The 20,094-nt window shown below is 37.4% G+C and overlaps 1 protein-coding gene across 5 annotated transcripts in view; it reads right to left on the reverse strand.

Annotated features, from left to right (window-relative positions):
• Positions 1 to 20,094, reverse strand: part of PARD3B (par-3 family cell polarity regulator beta) — a 1,119,500-nt gene that overhangs the window by 85,045 nt on the left and 1,014,361 nt on the right. Inside the window, exon 22 of one of the 5 annotated variants that reach the window (XM_012523355.4) lies at positions 5,395 to 5,585. The exons of the other annotated variants lie outside the window; for them this stretch is intronic. Within the exon in view, the coding sequence (XP_012378809.1) occupies positions 5,487 to 5,585 (99 nt within the window). The 3' untranslated portion in view covers positions 5,395 to 5,486. Of the gene's footprint in view, positions 1 to 5,394; positions 5,586 to 20,094 lie in introns of those variants that run through there. 5 annotated transcript variants of the gene reach the window in all.

The raw sequence follows: 20,094 nt of genomic DNA on the forward strand, positions 1-20,094 counted from the left end.
ATCGAATCTCTCTCTCTCACTCCAAGTTCCTCACTCTTTCTAAAACTGCAATGAGTCTTAAGTAGTTAGAGGCAAGAGAAGTTTCGAGATATTAAAAATGCATTCACGTAAATGTGGTAGATGAGTTTTAGACTTTGGGTCCCAAGATGGGCCTTCTAAACTAATGATGGGATCTTCAGTAATCACCTAACTTTTCTGAGCCTCAGTTTTCTCCTCTGTAAAAATGGGTTCCAGTCTTTATTGAAATGCTACGAAGTAATGTGCATGATGATGTCTCTCGAAGTACACGGTGCTACATAACCATGAGATATCATTATGAAGACACGACCATGGGTGATGTGTTGCTGCTCCTGCCATTGTTGCTTAAGTGATCCTAATGTTTGCAGAGTCTCATTCTAATATTTCTCTTTATTTGCTCATGTCTGGCAGCCATGTAGAGAAAAAGGAAAGCAGGCAACAATCCTGCAGAGCAAGCAGAGGAAAGAGACAGGGAAAGGCTCCCAGGAATGCGCGACCTCAGAGGCAAGCACACCTTTGCCATCTCTAGCCGTCGTTTCGAGCTCCTCCAGAGGCAAGGTTGCTGCCGGAGGATGGAGAGTCTCTGGTGGCTACGTTATTAAATTCTGAACACTTAGCCATTGTACTAACCAGAGCACACGGCATTCTTAAAAGAAACAAACAAAGTAAGGAAGGCGGAAATGAAAACAAGGAGAAAGAAATGAATCAATAAATGTCCACATCATTTTATAGCAACCACTAAATCCTTATATTTGTTACAATTGTACTGACTAGTGCAAAGTGGCATTGCATGTAAATCAAATCAATGTCCTTATGATGCTGGTAACTACTCCTCATCCAAAGGTCCTCAAGACCTGTTAACCCTATTGTGGGTGGGTATGGCTAGCAAGAGAAGGTTCTCAAGTATATTGGAATAAGGCATTTCCCCCCCAAACTTCATAAGCAACTTAAATGTGGCAAAGAGACCTTGGTTTAGTATTTAACGAGTTGCAGCTGTAAGGTTAGAGATGTTCCTTCCATATGCTCTCGCATGCCATTGGTTTGCATTTTGTGGTGGAAATATGCATTCCCTATGGAAACATCTCTTATTCTTCACCGTGCTGTTGGGTGGCACCTTTCTTTGCCTGCTTATACCAAGCTGGCAGTTGGTATAGTTTCTCCGTGATCTGGTATTATCTTTCATTCACACTACCAGATGGATACCAGATGGGTAATTGTAGCCAGCGCCTCCACTCTAAGTCCATCCCAGAGCCCATGGGCATGGATGAACCTGTCAATTAGCCAGTTCTAAAACGGTGCTTCAAAGAAATAATCCTCAAAACCATATGCATCTGTTTCCGAATGACCCTTAAAAAGAAAGAAAGAAAACCCTTGTAGACAAGCTTTTCCTTAACTAGATGCTATATCTGTAAGAAAAGGGGAGGGGAAAATAACTATATAGTGGCTTGTGGATGTCAAACTCATTTCTAGCTAATGGCACCTCCAAAAGTCACCAACTCAGTCATGTCAGTAGAGAAAGTGAAGTATAATCAATACGTTCCTTTTCAGTGATACCCTCAATATATAGAGTCTCAATTCTAGAAGGGCAACTTTTACATAAGTTTTCTGAAATAAAAAGGAAGAAAAAAATGAGAGGAAAAAAGATCCCCAAGAAATCTAAGAACTTTGAAAGGTCTCTGTGATTCCTAGGTAAGAACACAGAGCCCAGAAAAAAGAAAGATAAAAATGGTGGGAAATGCTTGCTTAAGAACTCATTCCTAATCTGTTTCTCTGATGGCTCTGTTGTCACGGCCAACGGATTTTGTCAACAAATATCTTGACAGATCATTCAGTTATTTCAAGTGTGCATTGCAGCAGTTCATTATGAAAGTTTATTTTCTAAATTAACTACAAATTAAGTGAAATATTCTAACCAATTGCTCTCACAATGCTGTCAGCTATTTTTTTTCAGCAGACATCAAATCATATCCCCAATCCGCGCCCAGCTCTCTTCGTGGAGAAGTTATGATAAACAGATTATGTTCCCTTATGTTACTATGGAAACACTTTCTTTTCAGGTCATCCACTTACAAAGGTAACATTTGCATTAAAATACGTTGGAACTTAACTTTTTAAATACTCAAGTGGGGTCATGGCACCATATAACATATCTATTATTTCAAACTCTACAAACATATTGACAATCCAGAAAAACACTTTCTGAGGTGCTCACCCTATAGGTATAATTGACAGCATGTCAGGTAGCTACTTGGAACTTTGCCAAAAAAAACTAACAAAATTAACTTTTTTTTGCAAAACAAAATGTTAGCAGTGACCCGTCAGTTGGCATTTCTTAACTCTCAGTAAGCTAATTTATTGAGTGTATCTCTAACATGGAGAGAAGAGGCTTGAGATGAGAACACAGGACAAATGTCAGTAGGTATGTATATTGTCTCTTCCTAGAGATTGCTAAATGATTCTGACCTAGTTTACTCAATTGGGCCATCCAAAATTCAATTTGACAAGCATTTGTCAAGGGCAGCAAAGCACTCAGCATAAGGCTGGGCACATTGTAGGGCTTAGACCAAGATCTCAACTAAGTTGTTGAGATGGCACAAGGTAGGATAGTATTAAATTTTACTTCCTGATGTAGACAGGAAGTGGTAGAGAAGTGCTAAAAGGGAGAAGGTGATGTGGCAGCTGAAGCAGACGGGGAAGGCTCCCTGAAGGAGGTTGCTGTGACTACATAAAGACATGAACTGTGAGCATAACCTCCTGTTAGCATGGCTAATGGGACTGCTCTATAACCTACTTTCTAGATCACTGGTGTTAACCACTGATTGGGGATTGCAGAGGCTGGATCTTTGCAAAAGACTCTGAATGAATAAAAATCTGTGCACGATGAATCCTGAGGAACTTTCAAAAGCAAATAATCTATCTCTGACTGTATCATACAGGTGTTGTCAGCTACTTGAAGAAGGTAGTGAGTGGAGGTCTAGGTTTTATAGTGGAGAGAAGGAGATTTCATACCCTGGGAAACCTCTCCCAGGCCTGCATTAGTCCCAAGGTGGGTGTGGAAGGGTTTGAGCCTCTCTTTTATCCAAGAGATGGAAAGACCATGCTGCATGACTCAACGAGCATCCTCAAGTATACTCTCTATAATAAGGTATTATAGGATACTAAGGGTGGAAAGGAAGAGATTGAGGTTGAGGTTGACACAAGCTGTAATGAAGGCTATGTCCTGTGCCTGCTCTGAGCAGGGGTCTAATGGCTACCTGGAGAAGATTTTAGATGGCAGAGGAGCCCTGAGGTAGCCCTTTTTTTGACTGTCTGAGATCAGTTATCACCTCAGGTGGGTACGCTGTAGCTGACTGAAATGGAAACATTAGTGACTTATTTTGCCACCACCTCAAACTATCATACACCTACACAAAAGAAATAAGTGCTAGAATCTTTTCTCCTTTACCGATGTTGGTCACATACCACAGAATCAAAAGCCTTATTGCAGTCAAAGATAAACTTCTCTATTTTTTCCCTTTGTCAGCAGCCAGACACTCTTTTATGGAAGGAAGTTAGGTTGGGTTGACAGGAATTTTGCTAACCAATGGTCCTTGTCTCCCTGTGGTGTGTGTGTTTACATTTCCGAATAGATTGTTTAATTATCTGCTCCATTATCTTTCTGGAAGCTGTACGTCTTTGTACCAAGCATATTTATCAATAAGAAATGAATGCCATCCTGAGAACTGATTTGTTCAAGGTAACTTTCATTATTATTACACTGTGCCATGCCTGATGATGGGTCTACACTTGTACTGTTTCATTTATAGCAACTTCTTTACTTTCTCTAAAGCCAAATGGAGTCTCAGTGACCACTTGTGTCCCCAAATGGAATTTACATAGAAAGGGGGTATGGATATGTGAGTACAAGAATCAATTAAAGTTATTTATTTTAAAAATAATTTGATTCTTAAAAATAATGCATAAAGATTGGGCTCCCCCACTCCATGCCACCCCAGATGCCATTTCTAAATGGTAGAAAATAACAGCAGCAAGGTTTCATTTAAGCATTGCATGCCTCAAGGGTTTAAACTATATAAAAATGTGATAATCATTAAAGACATAGCACTGAGCAGAAGTTCAGTGGTAATCTTTTAAGTTGAGAAATTTTCCATGTCAATTAATTCAGCATCTTACATTATTTTTCTCACTAGGACTAAAAAAGGTAGTAATGTGGAATGTGGCATCTGTCATATTTGTTTCCAAGTTAAAAATGCAAATATGGCTAGGCAGTAAGGGCCATAAACAGAAGATGAGCAGTTGACATCACAGTTGAGCTTGCTATCAAGTTGGATAATCATATTTATGGTACTGAGGCTTGTGTACTCCTGCAGAATTTCTGACTGATCTATCTGGGTGGACATGCTTACCAAAAATTTAGAAAAGGGGGCATAAAAATCCACTATTTTTAGGGCAAAACCCTACCTCGCAATGAATTTTCTATCTACTAACCCTTTTGGCTCTGAAGGCAAGGGGTCATCCCTGACAGAGCTCAGGGCCCTAGGTGGATGGGCCCACAACCCTGTAAAAGACACCCACATGTGGCTAGGAGTGTACAGTTGGACAGAGACAAGAAGGGTCTGAAGGGAAAGAAGAGGCCAGATCAAACTGTGGAGCAGAATCTATGTTCAAGATTGTCCATGATTTGGCCCAAGCATTTGGGCGGAGTTCAAATGGGTGGCCAATTCAGGTCAGCAAATTCCCAGAGGAACTATAACCTGAGGGTGGTGGGGATGAGGAGATACTAGCTTCCAATGGAAGTCTGATATTTATGAAGCAGGAGAGCCCCAGGCTCTGGGAGATGGGGGTCATAAAAATCAGAGCAGGACTGGAACTCTTGAGCACGTAATTTGTCAGTGTTCCCTTTGCTTCCCTGAGACTTATCACAGACCACGGAGTGGTAGAAGGCAAGTAGTCATATCTGTAGGTGTGAAGAAACTGGTGGGCAGAGAGTCAGCCAGACATTTTATTAAATTCTTGTTGAGAAGGAGTTGTTACCGAACTGGAAGGGTGACTATTAGCTCAGTGTGAAGACAAGCTTTCAATAATGTTGGCTCTCTTTTGCACTGGTCTAAATCTGCAGTGAAAATTTTCTATGGTATTATAAATGTGATTCTGTTATTAGATTAACATCCGCACTGCAGACCTCGGTCTACGAACTAATAAAGTCATGCAACCAAATCTTTTTATGTCTGTGGCAGAGACTTTATTTTTTCATTTTAAACAATTACAAAAATGCTGTTTAACAGAGAAAATAGAACTTTTATATATTCATAGATAATTGCCTATAAACAACACCCAGCATTACCTTCTAATTATTTTTCACATCTTCAGTGTAAAAGAAAGAACTCAACCCTCTGAATTTCTGTGTTTTTTTCAGCTTAGCCCTGCTGGAGTTATACTGATATGTAACCAGAAAACCAGCTCTGTTACTACATTTTGCAGAGGTCCTTCCTTTGTAGTAGTAAGGAATTCATTTTGGAAGTCTCACTTTTCCAGGACCATTTAAAGAAAAGTTGTGAGTTAACAGCCTGGAAGGGGAAAAAAAAGATGTAATATTTTCAGTCATATTACTAGCTGTGCATCGTTTTACTGTGCATGAATAAAAAAGCTGCAGTTAAGAGAACAGCCTTTGTAGTGGAATAAAACTGTCCAAGATATTGCCACAGTTCATCATTATGAAATCCCTTATTCTGGAGAATTTAAGCATATAATGGGTATCAAATTCTGGATTAAACCTCAATGAGAGCACAGGCAATTAACTACTGATCTCCCATATTCTTGCTGAAATGGCCAATATAGCAGATAAAATGGGTGAAACTTGCACCAGTACTAGACATTGAGGGGTGTCTGCTGGAAACAGTGCCAGGGCCAAGGAGAAGAGGACATGGTGCCAGCTCACAACAACCCTCATGGGAGAGCTGGAGAGGTCAGTACAGTCTCATTTTGAGGGGTAAGGCTAAAGGAGAGGTTATGGCATGGATGAGGAAATTAATCTTGGGATTTTCTCTTATCTTTGGAGCATCAGCATTTATAAACAGCACATCTGGAGAGTCCAGGATTCTCTAAGTGACTACAGCAGGGGAAAAAAATCTAAGCATTAGAAAGTGCTCTCTGCTGATTTGATGGACAATGGAGGATGAAGGGGACACAGCCACAAGTAATAAAGGATAAGAGGGCCTGGCCAAACACAAGTCAGGACACAAGAAGTTGGACCCTTGTCCAGTGACCTCAGCAATAAAAAACTAATACACTAAGCAGAGCAGTGGTCTCCCCCAGCTATTGCTCAGGATTCTGGCTCCCTTCCTGGGAGGTCAAGCTGCACCTCTTCACAGCAGCTGTAAATTTACATCAGCCAGCCCTCCTTTCAGGTATGAGTGGAATCATGTAACATTCTCCTATAAAGTGATGGTGCAAAGAGAACTGCAGCTGTTTTAAGGAACAACATACTTTCAAGGAAGAAAACAGAATTAAACCAACACGAAACCATTAATAGAAAGGACTCAATAAGTAAGTGGCAAAATGAATGAATGAAGAAACCAACAGCTAGACCAATTCTGGTGAAATTTTTAAATAACATGAATAAAGAAAGAATTGCAAAAACCCATATACAGAAAACAGGCTACCTACAAAGGAAGAAAAATCCAGCTGTCCTAGAATTTCTCAATATTAAATACTGTGGCAGTTTGACATTACTTATGAATTCCAAAAAAGAGATATTACGTTTGTAAACTGGTGTATTCCTCTGGGCATGATACCCTTTGACTGATTCAAAGGCTTTACATTTACTTGATTGAATCAAGATTAGGTCTTTGATTTGACCACATCATGAGGGTGACTCAATTTGAGTCCCCGCCTCTTTTGTGAGCTATATAAATGGACACTCAATCAAGAGAACAGAGAGAAGCAGATACACAGAAGAACAGAGAGTGCTCCAAAGACATGGAAAAGGAGACTGTGTCAGCTTTGATCCTGTGGTCCCTGCTAGTTTGTAGCTGACCGTGTGAAGAGAACAGTACAGCTGAGTCCCGTGCCAGCCTACTGCTGAGCTTGGAAGAAGCTGGACCCACAGAACCTTAAGAGGAAAGAGGAAGGCTGAACCCTCACAGCTATTGCCTGCCATCATGCTTCAACATGTCACAACTGACCTGGGTGAGGAAGTAACCTTGAGTTGTTCTCTTTAGGGCCTTGTAATTGTAAGCTTTTACCCCAACTAAACAGGCTTTGTAAAAACCAACAGATTTCTGGTACTTTGCACCAGCATCCCTTTGACTAACTAATACAAATACCAAAGACAGTAGAATTTTTCAGGGGAAAAAACCCCTTGGAATGCAGGCAAGCCATCCAGTCAGCAAATATTTATTATGTAACTCAAAGCATCAGGCACTATTAGAAGTGGTGAGATTTATATATAAAGGATATTGTCATATTTGAAGGTTTAGAAATGTACTATATCCTTCCTGAAGGGAAGCAGTTTAACTGAAAGATGAATCAAAATAAAGAACACAACAATGGAGAAGTCACAGCAAAGGACTGGGGTTAGACGTTAAATGTAATCATCCCTGGGTGGCAGGAAATGTGCCACGAGAAAATATAAGAAGAGGAGATATTCATTCTTCTTTAAAAATATAACTGGATCTAAAATACCACGGGTTAAAAAGTGTTAGGGAAAGTTGTGATCACATAAGTGATGTTACTTTACTCTTATGACAGGGAAGGAATTCCATAGGGAATATTTCATTTTTGATGTTGATAGAAGAAATAGACTAAAGAATGTTTTTATAAAGCTAGTACGATGGAAATTACTGAATAAAGGAAATATAGTACATGGGGCATAAATAGAAAACACAAGTTGTGAAAAACAGAAGGCATAAGACAAAATGACAGAAAGAAAAAGAATGCCAGTTATAAAATAAATAGAATTAAATACCTCTTTTGAAGAAAAAGCCTCAGATTGGATCATACAATACAATTTAACCTTTTACAAGAGACAAGCCTAAAAAATGTGATGCTGAAAGATCTCAGAAACAAAATAGATGGAAACTATAACCTATTGTTTATCTGTCTTGGACAGATCAAGAAGACCATAAATGCACAAAAATATCAGAAAAATAAAATTAATAAAATTCTTTCACCATATTTTCTCAACTTCAGGAGACACATTTCTTACACTTAAGCATTTGTGAAATGGGATGCCTCAAATAAACGTTTACATTCAATATGGCAGTGGTCTCTTTTCTGTTCTTTTCCTGAAAAGCTGTTACTAAATTTGTTGTGTTGCTTATATTTAATTATAATAAAACATATATGTCATCTACTAGAATTAAGTACCATGAGGTATTTTTATGGTCTGTTTTGTTCCCTGCTATGTTCTTAGCACCTAAAAGTATCTGGAATATAATAGGCACCAAATAAATATTTATTGAATAATAAACATTTACAGAAAATTATTAGTTTTAATTTAATTAAAAACAAAAATATATCAGATACTATACCAGATTTTAATAAATGCTTCAAAGCAAAAATTACAGAAGCTACCATCCTTAGCCAAAGTATTAAAGCTAAATATTGATAATAAAAACTTAGATGAAATAAACCCAGCTCCTTGAAAATTAAAATAATCTTATAAATCACTCTTGGTCAAAAAAGAAATAAAATCTTTAATTTCAGAACATTCTAGGGAACATTAACATACTAAAACTTCTGAAATACACTGAAACTAAATTCAGAAGCAGATTCATTGCCTTAAATTTAAATTGTTAGTAGACACGATCAAAAAGTACATGAAATAAGCTAAATATTTAATGCAAAAAGTACGTTTGTTTCACCTTTTTTAAGGAACGAAAAACAATAAATTAAGGAAGTAAAATTGAATGTATTAGAAAACAGAATTACTAAATATATTAAATATTTTTTAAAAAGTACACTAAGAGGTTGAAAATCTTAACAAAATAGATTATTTCTAAAATTCAGTAAAGAAGAAAACATCTCGTTTTTTCAAAGATCTCAATCTATGGGAAAATTTTTGAAAAACATGTCAAAGAATTACCCACAGAAAAGAATCAGACTAGAATTATGGATGAGTTCTTTTAAACCTTGACAAGGGGATAATTCCTAGACTATAGAAATTGTTATAAGTCATAGAAACAGATGAAAGGCTATGCAGATCATATAATCCTCCTGTGTAAAACTACTAATATTAGAAGAACCAAACAAAAAACTATCAATTTCACTTACAAATACATATATAAACCACAAAAGAAATATTAGCAATTCATACCTAGCTCTACCTTAAAAGAATAAAACAGACAGCATGTGAATGTAGGGTTATTTTTTTCTAGAATGAGGTTTATTCAATATTAGAAATTCTATTAATACATTTCATCATTTTAACAGAAAAAGAAAAGTCATATGATCATCTTGATAAACATTTCAATGGAATTTGGAAAAACTAATAAAAATTTCTTGTTTACATAAAAACAAAAGCATCTTTATTTTAATGAGCCTAGTGAAATAGGCTCATTAATAAAATTAAGAGCCTAGTGACACAGTTGGAAAAATTTATTGCCACTAAATATTTACTATTCCTTTTATGCCATGAACATTTATAACTCAGGATCCACATTACAAACAATGCAATAAAAAATGGAAAATTCACAAAAAATGGAATATATATGGCCAATAAATATGGGACAGGTTCATTCTCAGTTGTAATTAAGAAATGAAAATAAAATAATTGATATTTGTTATCAAGTTTGTAAAAAACTAACAAAGACGAAAATATTTTGCTTTAAAAGGGATGCTACAAAAATTGGTATAAAACAGACCATTATATTTACTGAATGTATTAGCAAATATGCTGCTATCGAGAATATAAACTTGTCAGCTTTTCTAGAGACAAATTGGGTAATCTGTACCAAAATTTAAAAAAATTTTCAAAACCATGTACTAAAAATTAACATACTAGATTGATTTATCTAAATAAATAATATAATTTATGATAAAAAAATAATTCAAGCCACTTAATGGTAAAGTGATCACTCAATTATGGAATGTCCTTGCTACAAAATACTGTGAAGAACATTTAATGGCATAGAAAATGTTCACAATATATCTGAAAGTGAAAGTAGCACATATAGTATGACCTCAATTTAATTATTACTTGTGATATGCATGCATATGTGTTTGTTTGTATAGAAGAAAATACTGCTAAATATAAACCATATTCCTTTCCTGGGTGATCAGATAACGAATGATTTAAATTTTCATTTTGACATTTTTACCTATTACTATTTTTTTTTACAGGGAGTATGTATCACTTTCATTAAAAAATTGAATATAAAATAAAAACAAAAGATAAAAGCAATTTTCAGGAAAATAATAAAGTCTGGAGTATGCTAATGGTAGCTGCCTGCTCTCTAAAATAACTGTAACCATTTACATGTCACCACTGGCTGAATGACTGTAATCTCTTTCCATATTTTTATTTAAGAGGTACATAATCATGGGCTGCTAAACTGAAATTAATTTGATTGTATTTGTCTGTAATGGAAATATGACTTGTGACTTCCTACCATCAACTTAATAACTTTCTGTTGGTGGCATTCATTTGCTGATTGGGGGAGAGTTTGATAAGCAGTAATAAAATATAATTCAATTTGCATATGAATCTTTTACTATCTCTCCATGGATATGTAACTGTATTGATATATAAATGTGGACAAGAAAACAACTCTGTGCCACTCATTGTGTGTTTCAGATATAATTTATTCAAGAATATTTATTCAAAGCAATTTAAGTCCCTTGTCTGAAACAAGTACCATGTGAGTTCTTAAAAACAAAGACGTAAACAAAATAAAGAATTAAAGTCTAGAGCAGCGTGTTTCAGCCTTTTTAGGCCATAACTCATAGGAAGAAATATAGGTTACATCATGACCTAGCATGCATGTGTGTGCAAACTCTGGATGTGTAACAAGAATTTCACCCATTGATACCCATATTTATTATCTGCCATGCCCTCTGATGGGTTCTATTCCATTCAAAATGATTTTAAAATGCTGAGTGACTGACTAATTGATTTTATTTTTTTAAAGATTTTAAAATTTATTTATTTCTCCCCCCACCCTCCATTGTCTGCTCTCTGTGGCCATTCGCTGTGTGTTCTTCTGTGTCTGCTTGAATTCTCATTAGGCAGCTCTGGAAACCGATCCTGGACCTTCTGGAGTAGGAGAGAGGAGATCATTTTCTTTTGCCACCTCAGCTCCCTGATCTGCTGCATCTCTTATTCTCTCTCCTCAGTATCTCTTTTTGTTGTGTCATCTTGCTGTGCCAGCTATCTGCATGGGCCAGCTCACCTCATCGGCTAGTGTGCCCTCACCAGGAGGCCCTGGGCATCAAACCTTAGACCTCCTATATGGTAGAGAGGAGCCCAACTGCTTGAGTCACATCCACTCTCCTTGATAAATTGATTTTAAAATCATCCGATAAGATGTGGCCCACCATCTGAAGAAACTGCCTTCTATTGCAGATCACAGTCTGCAGTTGGGACAGATGTGATGCAGAAATGTTCTAACCCTCAAAGAGAGAGGATGGGTCTAAAGAAAAGTATCATCATGGAATGCCTAACTTTTAACACTCTATATTTGTTTACAAATTACAAAGGGCAATTGCTTAGGTCCAGTAATTTAAGTGGAGGCAGAGTGCCCTTCCTTCAGACCAAAGGAAAGACTGAATACATGTGGGACTGCTTCACAGGGAGAGAAGCAAATCTGTCTTGTTACTTTGTGGTTAGTTTCTCTTCCCTATGAATTGGCTTATCAATTTTCGCTTGTACAGTTATTTCCATTCCAAATATCTCATTATATTTGAAATTGTTTCCTTCTGATTTTCCCATTTGACACGAACTCTGTATTCACATTTAAACTTTCAGAGTTAAGTAGATTTCTGGCAAAAAGTTGCCATCAAAAAAAGGTCTATGGAATGAAGTAATTAGTAAATGAATATATGAAAAATAACCATATGCCTTGAAATTTTTTCCACTAATCCTGTGGCCAAAATGATGGAATATAAATACAAATGGGGAAATGGATGTGGCTCAACCAATTGGGCTCCCATCTACCAGATGGGAGGTCCAGGGTTCAATGCCCAGGGCCTCCTGGTTTGGGCAAACTGACCCATGCAGCGAGCTGGCCCATATGGAGAGCTGGCCCATGCTTGGATGCCACCCCGTGTAGGAGTGCTGGCCGATGCAGCAAGATGACGCAACAATAGACACAGAGTAAAGAAAGTAAGAAGACGTAGCAGAGCAGGGAGTTGAGGTGGCGCAAGAGAGCAATTGCCTCTCTCCCACTCTGGAAGGTCCCAGGATTGGTTCCTGGAGCCGCCTAATGAGAACACAAGTAGACACAGAAGAACACACAGCAAATGGACACAGAGAGCAGAGCAGACAATGGGAGAAACAGGAGGAGGTGATGAGAAATAAATAAAAAAAATTTTAAAAAAGAAAAATACAAATGAGATTTTTTTTTCCCCTTAATGGATGGTAGAGCATTGGCAGGGTTTTGTATTTTGGGGATAAAATTTTCAAGAAAGCTAAGAAAACCTTAAGAGTTTCTAAATAGGAATTTATTCAAATTTTGAATAAATTAAACTGATGAATCAATTAAAGGGAAATTTTGAATGAGTGATGAGTCAAAATGTCATTTCTTTCCTATTTATTTGTGATCTCCCTACCCAACCTCCATTATCACATATTTATGGATTAGATATTTTAACCTTAGATATATGCATCTATGTGTCGCAAGGAGAAAGTTAACCACTTTTTGTAACTGGGAAATTTCAAAATAGTTCTAGAACCACAGGCAAACCGCAAACTCCTAAATCCCCTAGCATTTTCCCAATCACCTATTTAAGTACTACGTTAAAAGATGTCTTCCTGCCATCATTCATATTAATTGCGAGACCATAATTCCTTTCTCTGGAATGTGAGTCTCTGATTCCCTTATAACCACATATATATATATATATATATATATATATATATATATATATATATTGCTGGTAAAGTACTGCCTGACAATTTAAACCTGTGAAATTACTGTAAAAGGAGTTGCAAGGAAAGCAGGAAACCTGGTCCACACTAAACAGATGAAAAAATGAAAGTAGCTGATAGATAAAAAAAATTAAAATAAAAATAGAATTGCCATTCGGAAACAGTCTGGGACTTGGGCGATTAGAGTTGATAGGAAACTAAACTGAAAAATGGTGGTGTCTCCACATGGTTTGGGGGTATTCATTATTGCTGAGTGAGCCAGAAGGTTCATTAGAGAAAAGACATCAGATCATGACGGGGAATGTCTTTCTCATACAACATTTCCTACTGTTTCTCTGAAGGAGAAACTTCACAACATTAATAACCTCACACACACACGCACACACACCAGTTAGGTTTTCCTTTTTGTTGGTATGCATTGCTCATACAAGTGTCAGGTTTGAGGTACACTTGTGCATATATTGCTAAGTGAATGAACAAGCCAGTGAAGGAATGTAAATGACTTTGTAAAATATATTTCCTTTACGTGCTGCTTTGGCTTTGCTGCCAAGGGTATGGAGCTATGTCTGGTAACAGACCAAGTGAAAGATGACATGGAACGGGCTAAATCATTTGAAGAAAGCTTCATGGAGATAAAACCCAAGTACTCCATTTCTTTACGATGTCTTATCTTGAAAGTAGGAAAGAAACTATTTCTCAGTGGTTTATAAAAACATTATATCTTTTTTCTTAGATCATTTACTTGAATAAATGGAAAGGAAACTTTCCTGTCAGTTTAGCTCAAATTCACTGGTATCAACTAAACACTCTGCAAATTAGCACTGTGATTTCAAGGTTCAAAATGAAACAGAGAAATTAATGAGATTCATATGAGGATAGTAAAGTCACAGACTCTAGTATGTATCATTATAATTATATTCAAAAGTGGTCATTCTTCTTGTGGAGAATGAAAATTACAATACTGCTATAGTGATTGTTAGCATTTTAGGATTTTCTTTGATTTGAGTGTTCCTCCAGTCTATTTCAGAGAAGAGTTTTCTGGTTTTCTTTTTCCCCTCTTAACACAAGAATAGTTACTATTAAATATAAACTAAATGATGTTAAATTTTAGCATGACTAAGTCATAAATTTCCTTAAACTGAAAGTATAAGGTGGCTACTATGGCAATCTGATTTGTTAAATACAGTGGAAGCTGCTAGAGGGGATGTTGGGGATTATGAGATCTGAACACAAATGTGTCATATGTGGAGTTATAATTGTCATCAAGGTTAAGGTGATACTTCTGTTAAAATAACTAGTTAGGTGGATATTCTAATCTTCTACTCTAAACATCTTCATTTTTAAGTTTAGTATCCAAAGTTTATTTCAGAACTTTGAGCTCTGCTAAAATAAAACGTATCAACTGAATATTAACAGTTTTGAGGACATTTTAGGAAATCTGGAATTCATAGGAATTTCTGCTATGGTTTTTCCTATAGTATATAAAATGGTAATTTCTCCCATTGCTGTAGAAGAAAAGAATGTTGTTATTGCAGAAGCTGGAATTTTGGGTTTTAAACATGATCCAATGCAAACCGTTGTGGTTTGGGGGAACTTAACCTGGTCTAAAATTGACATCCTGAGCTGGAATTAATGTTCATTAGAAGCAGAAAGAGTCCCCCCCCCACCTCTAATACAAGCACAGTGTAGAATTTTTTGACATATGATGGAAATATAATGTGGTTTTGAAGTTTCTTTTCCTCTTTTTTGTTTTTTAGGTTTGAATTTCAGCCAGGAAAAGGCTAATTTTTTGACTATAGCATAAAAAGAATGATTTCATGTCTACTTTTATGGAGAACTGATTAAACATTACCAAAATCTGGTTTTGATTCAAAATTATTGGGTTAAAAAACAATTAAGAGTGATAATTTAAGAATAATTCAGCCCAGGTAGAAAACACTTTGTAAGGTCTTATAAATGGGCACACATTTCTTTTCTTTCAAACATCTCATGTGAAAAAGTATCTGAATAGCTCCACAGCAGCCCTCCTTTCATTTCTACTAGGACTTAGCACAGATTCGAAAATCAGCTTTGCCAGTGATTATGTGACCATACAGCAAGGTCTTAGAGTCTTAGTTTTCTTATTGCTAAAATGGGATTTATAATACCGTATTAGTCAGACAAAGGAGTGCTGATACAAAGTACCAGAAAATCTGTTGGTTTTTATAAAGGGTATTTATTTGGGGTAGAAGCTTACAGTTGCAAGGCCCTGAAGAGTCCAACTTCCCCACCAAAGTCTGTTGCCATGTATTGAAGCAAGATGGCAGGAGACCTCTGTTTGGTCTTTCCTTCCTTCTTCCTCTTAAGGCTCTGTTGGCCCAGCTTCTTCCTATCTAGCTGTAGGCTGGCATAGGGTTTGTCTCTCTTCCCATTGCTTTAGTGGTTTGAAACTTCTCCTTTCTGTCATATGGCAGGACCAAAATAACCAAGTTCTCTCCTCTTCCATATTTACTTCTGTGTGTCTCCTTGATTAAGTGTCCATTTATATAGCCCACCAAGGAGGCAGGGACTTACACTGAGTTATACCCTACTGACATGGTCAAATCAAAGCCCAAATCTTAACATAATTTAGTCAAAGACATCTCAGCTGAATCTAATACAATCAAAGGGTATCACACCCAAAGGAATAGGCTGGTGTACGAACATAATCTCTCTTTTTGGAATTCATAAATAATCTCAAATTGCCACAAATACCCACCTCACAAGGTTGTAGTATGGCATAATTTACATAAGGTATCCACACTGTAACTGGTAGAGTCAGCACTAAATACAGTTTGCCATTGTTATTTTTAAACTGGTTGTAGTATAATTTCTTGAGTAAATTGTGTGTATTTTCTTTTTGTATTTCTCCCTCCCTGCTATCTTAAGCAAGTAATTAGACCCTAGTATTTCTTTGCTTCAGGGTATTTGCAGAACTGAAAGCAGAAGCTGCTTGAATTCAACTTTCTTCTGGTCTTTGGTCTTTGGTCTTTGGTTTTAGCATAAACTCATTTAAGAGATTAGGTAGTACCCCAGGCTCAAGGATGAAAGGAGTGTGTTTTTGAAGGGAAACTGGGGGAGTATGTGGGAGGAACTAAATAAATATTGACCTTTTGAAAGAAGTGATTGACTACCAAATCTGTCAGTCACCACCTGAAGGGACTGTGGGGCTAGGCAGTGGGCACCTCAGTGGCAACCAGAGGGAGCGCGACTGGAATGTCTCCCACAATGATTTGTGTCTTAGATAAGGTCCCAGGAAAGGTTCAGGAGCTCCAGTAGTGACGAAAATAGAATTGTTGTCACATCAGTGGAATGCACTACTTCTAAACACCTTGATTTGTGCAGAATTTTAAAAAACCTAATATTTATTGAATGCTTGCTAGACACTATTCTAGGGGCTTTAGATAAACAATCATTTAATTGTCACAAGACTCATATGAGATAGTACTATTATCATCCTCATTTTAAAGAAAAGAAGATTGAGGGGGAGGGGTAGAGAGGTTGAATAAATCACCCAAATTTACCTGGTTAGTAAGTGGTGGAGCCTGAATGTGAACCCAGGCAGTCTACTTTCACAGTTCATGCTCTCAAACACTATGCTCCCCTTATCTATGGTTAAGTAAATTAAAATGGCCACCTGCATTGGGCTTTAGCATGAGGGACTTCTTTCAGAGAAAGGATTTTTCAGAAGCCAAAAACAATTGACCTGCAAGGGCTGTCTGAGAAAGTGGAACAATGGAAGGCACCCTACAGAATTGTAGATAATCAACACCTGGTGATAAATCAATTTTGGTCCAGAAGAGATAGTTTATCAGAATGGACAATATCATACTCATCAATGTATATATGCTCCCCAATTTATAAGATTCCTCCACACAAAATGGAAACTTAATGCCAGCCAATCAGAACATTTCCTTGCTTGCTTCCACATTTGCTCTATATAAGTGCCCCCTTATCACTCCCTGGATGGAGCCCCTTACCATTTTTGGTTTGGCACTGACCAGTTTGGAAATCATCTGTTGTCCAAATAAGCTAAAACATTTTTAAATGCCTCAGTTTATCTTTGACACTACTATATTAGTTTAAAATTCAGCAAATCTGTGCGTTTAAAAGAGATGGGATGAAAGGACAGTCATAGCTCAGAGTTGCTGTCTTTGGGACAGATGTTTACTGAAGTATCATGACCCATATTAGTTATAGCAACTGGCAATGAGTCAGACTTAGAATCAAAAGGCTTCCTTCAGGGGAAGTGAGGGCCACTTAGCCAGAGATATCAGTGTTACTCTCAGAGTGAGGTCACTGTCCATAGAAAACTGGTCAGACTGGGGAGAGCTGATGGAGCTGATGGAGAAGCAATAAGGCATCAGGAATGCAACCCTACAGTTCTCAAGGCACTAGCCTTGCTCTTCCAGAAGTAGACTCTATCAGCCTTTCTCTTGCTTCCCTCCTGCAGCAGTCTGATATTATTTATGAATTCCAAAAATAGATATTGGATGTTAGTCAAGTGGTCTATTCCTCTGGGTGTATTAGATTGTGTTAGATTCAGAGGGTTTCATTTTTACTTGATTAAGTTATGATCAAGGCTTTGATTCTGCTACGTCAGTAAGACATTGAGTCCCTGCCCATAGGGACTCACAGAGAAAATGACACAGTGGAGGAGAGAGTTGGAGTTTTGATGCTGGAGCCCCAGGAAGTAAATACACAGAGAAGCAGATACACAAGGAAAGAGAGAAAGTTTCATTACCCATGGCAGAGGTCCTGGGAAGAGAGACAAGCCATTCACCTAATAGTCTACAGCTGACCTTGTGAAGAGAGCAGAGAAACTGACATAGGAAGAAATGAGCCCTGGGGAAAGAGAACAGCCTTATACCAGCCTACAGCTGAGACTTGAATATGTGGCAACAGACTTTGGTGAGGGAAGTAACTACTCTTTATGGCCTTGTGACTGTAAACTTCTACCCCAAATAAATACCCTTTATAAATACCAACAGATTTCTGTTACTTTGCATCATCACCCATTTAGCTGATTAATACATGTACTCCCCTAGATTTCCCATACAGTGCCTGCATTTTTGTACTCAGAGTAAATCAAAGTCATCTTAAAAAGAGAAGTTTCTCTGAGGGCATAAAGGGGCTTTAACATTCAGATTACTTGCCCCTCCCAAGTGTAGCTAAGATGAACTGCACTGAACAAATGGAACTTTGATGGGAGAGGGGGCAAATAGATAACTTTGAACTTCTGAGAACTTTGGGGAAAGACTGGAGTTAAGTGGGTTGCCACAATAAGGGACTGGGGAGAGCTAAGGACTCAAGAGAACTGGGAAGACAAACTTAAGGACTACTGGATGGGAAAGGACTGGAGATCACCTTATCTTAATAGTATGGTCAGGGAAAAGGAAAGAAGGCTATTTCCTTTCTTCCCCCCAGCTCAGATGGCTCCCTGTTCCTTATCCTAAGTTATAGTTTTGTGAGTAGCACAGGGTTATTGGATGTTAGTAGACTTTTGCAGGCTGGTCTGGGACACTACTTGCCAACAATTTTCCTTTCCCCTATGGGGAAATCCATTTCCAGTTCCAAATTTCCAACTTCCAAATGAACTTCTGGAACAGAGTTTATTTCTATGTTGAAGATTGCCTATAAACATGCTGTCTCCTTACAAAAATGATTTACACTATTTTAAAAGCTAGAAATTCACTTAAATGTTGTATATTCCAGTTCTTCTCCCATATAACATAAGCAAATATGTTCTTGTGAAAGCCCCATTGAAATACAAAAGGGACAAAACCACCAGTCAAAAAAATTCTTAATTTTTTTGTCTTCCTTCTTTCTCTCTCTCTCTTTCTCTCTCTCGCTTTCTTGCTTTCTTTCACTACTTCCTGAAATATAGGTGAACAAACCCTAACTCTTCACATTGTATTTGATGTTTACCATACTAACTTCAATCAAACCTCAGGCCCTTCCAAAATCCACACAATACATAGACATAGTGGGTTTTCTTGTCCTTTTCTCCCTACTTGGTACCTCTTTGATTCCTCAAATCAACTGTTACCCCATCCCTCCTTCTGAAGCCTTTAAAAATAGAATATGTGCTTGTCGCAAAACAATAATCTATGAGGATATAGACAGAGAAATTCTACCCAAGAGGCATCTTTTAGTCCTTTCAAAGAATTCTATTGTGGGGAGTGGATGTGGCTCAAGTGGTTGAGTACATGCTTCCCTCATGGGAGGTCCCAGGTTTGATACCCGGTGCCTCCTAAAAACAAAAAGCAAAATAACAAGCACACAAATGCAAGAACCAACTCAGGGGAGCTGATATGGCTCAGTGGTTGAGCACAAGTTCACACATATGAGGTCCTGGGTTCAATCTCTGGCCCTGCTTCCTCAAAAAAAGAAAAAAGAAAAAAAAAAAAGAACTCCATTGCCTCTGCCTGAGGAATAGTGCTAGGTCTTGGGTGGATCAACACACAGTCACCTATTTAAATAAAAAGCCGAGGTCTTTCACTGATTAGTTCAATGAAACAATCTGGATTCCTGGGACAGACCAAAGATAAAAATAAATCTTTTTTTTCCTTTTCTAGTTGACAATGGAAGCAAATTTAAAAATAGTAATAGATTTCTTTAATGAAAAAAACCCATGAAAATACAGAAAGGAAAAATATTTTCCTTTTCTTTCCTTGAAAATCTAGGAAGATGAAGGAAGTTTATATGATTAACAGAATCAGAAGGTGTCAAAGACAACTCCTAATTGTGCCCAACATCCGTTTTCTCTTCACCTATTAGTTTTCTTTTGGAGACGATCTCCTTATTCACCCTGGCACATGGGTTTGGGTGAGTGGTCCTGACTCTACTCTACTTTGTGGTTTCAGTGTGGCCTCATGATCTAGTTCTGGCTAATAAGAGTATCATGTAGTTTTTGCCATGGGGGTTGGCTCAGGAATGGGTATGTGACCCAGCCTGAGTCAAACAAGTCA

The sequence above is a fragment of the Dasypus novemcinctus genome, chromosome 7 (genome assembly GCF_030445035.2).
Source record: "Dasypus novemcinctus isolate mDasNov1 chromosome 7, mDasNov1.1.hap2, whole genome shotgun sequence".
NCBI lineage: Eukaryota > Metazoa > Chordata > Mammalia > Cingulata > Dasypodidae > Dasypus > Dasypus novemcinctus.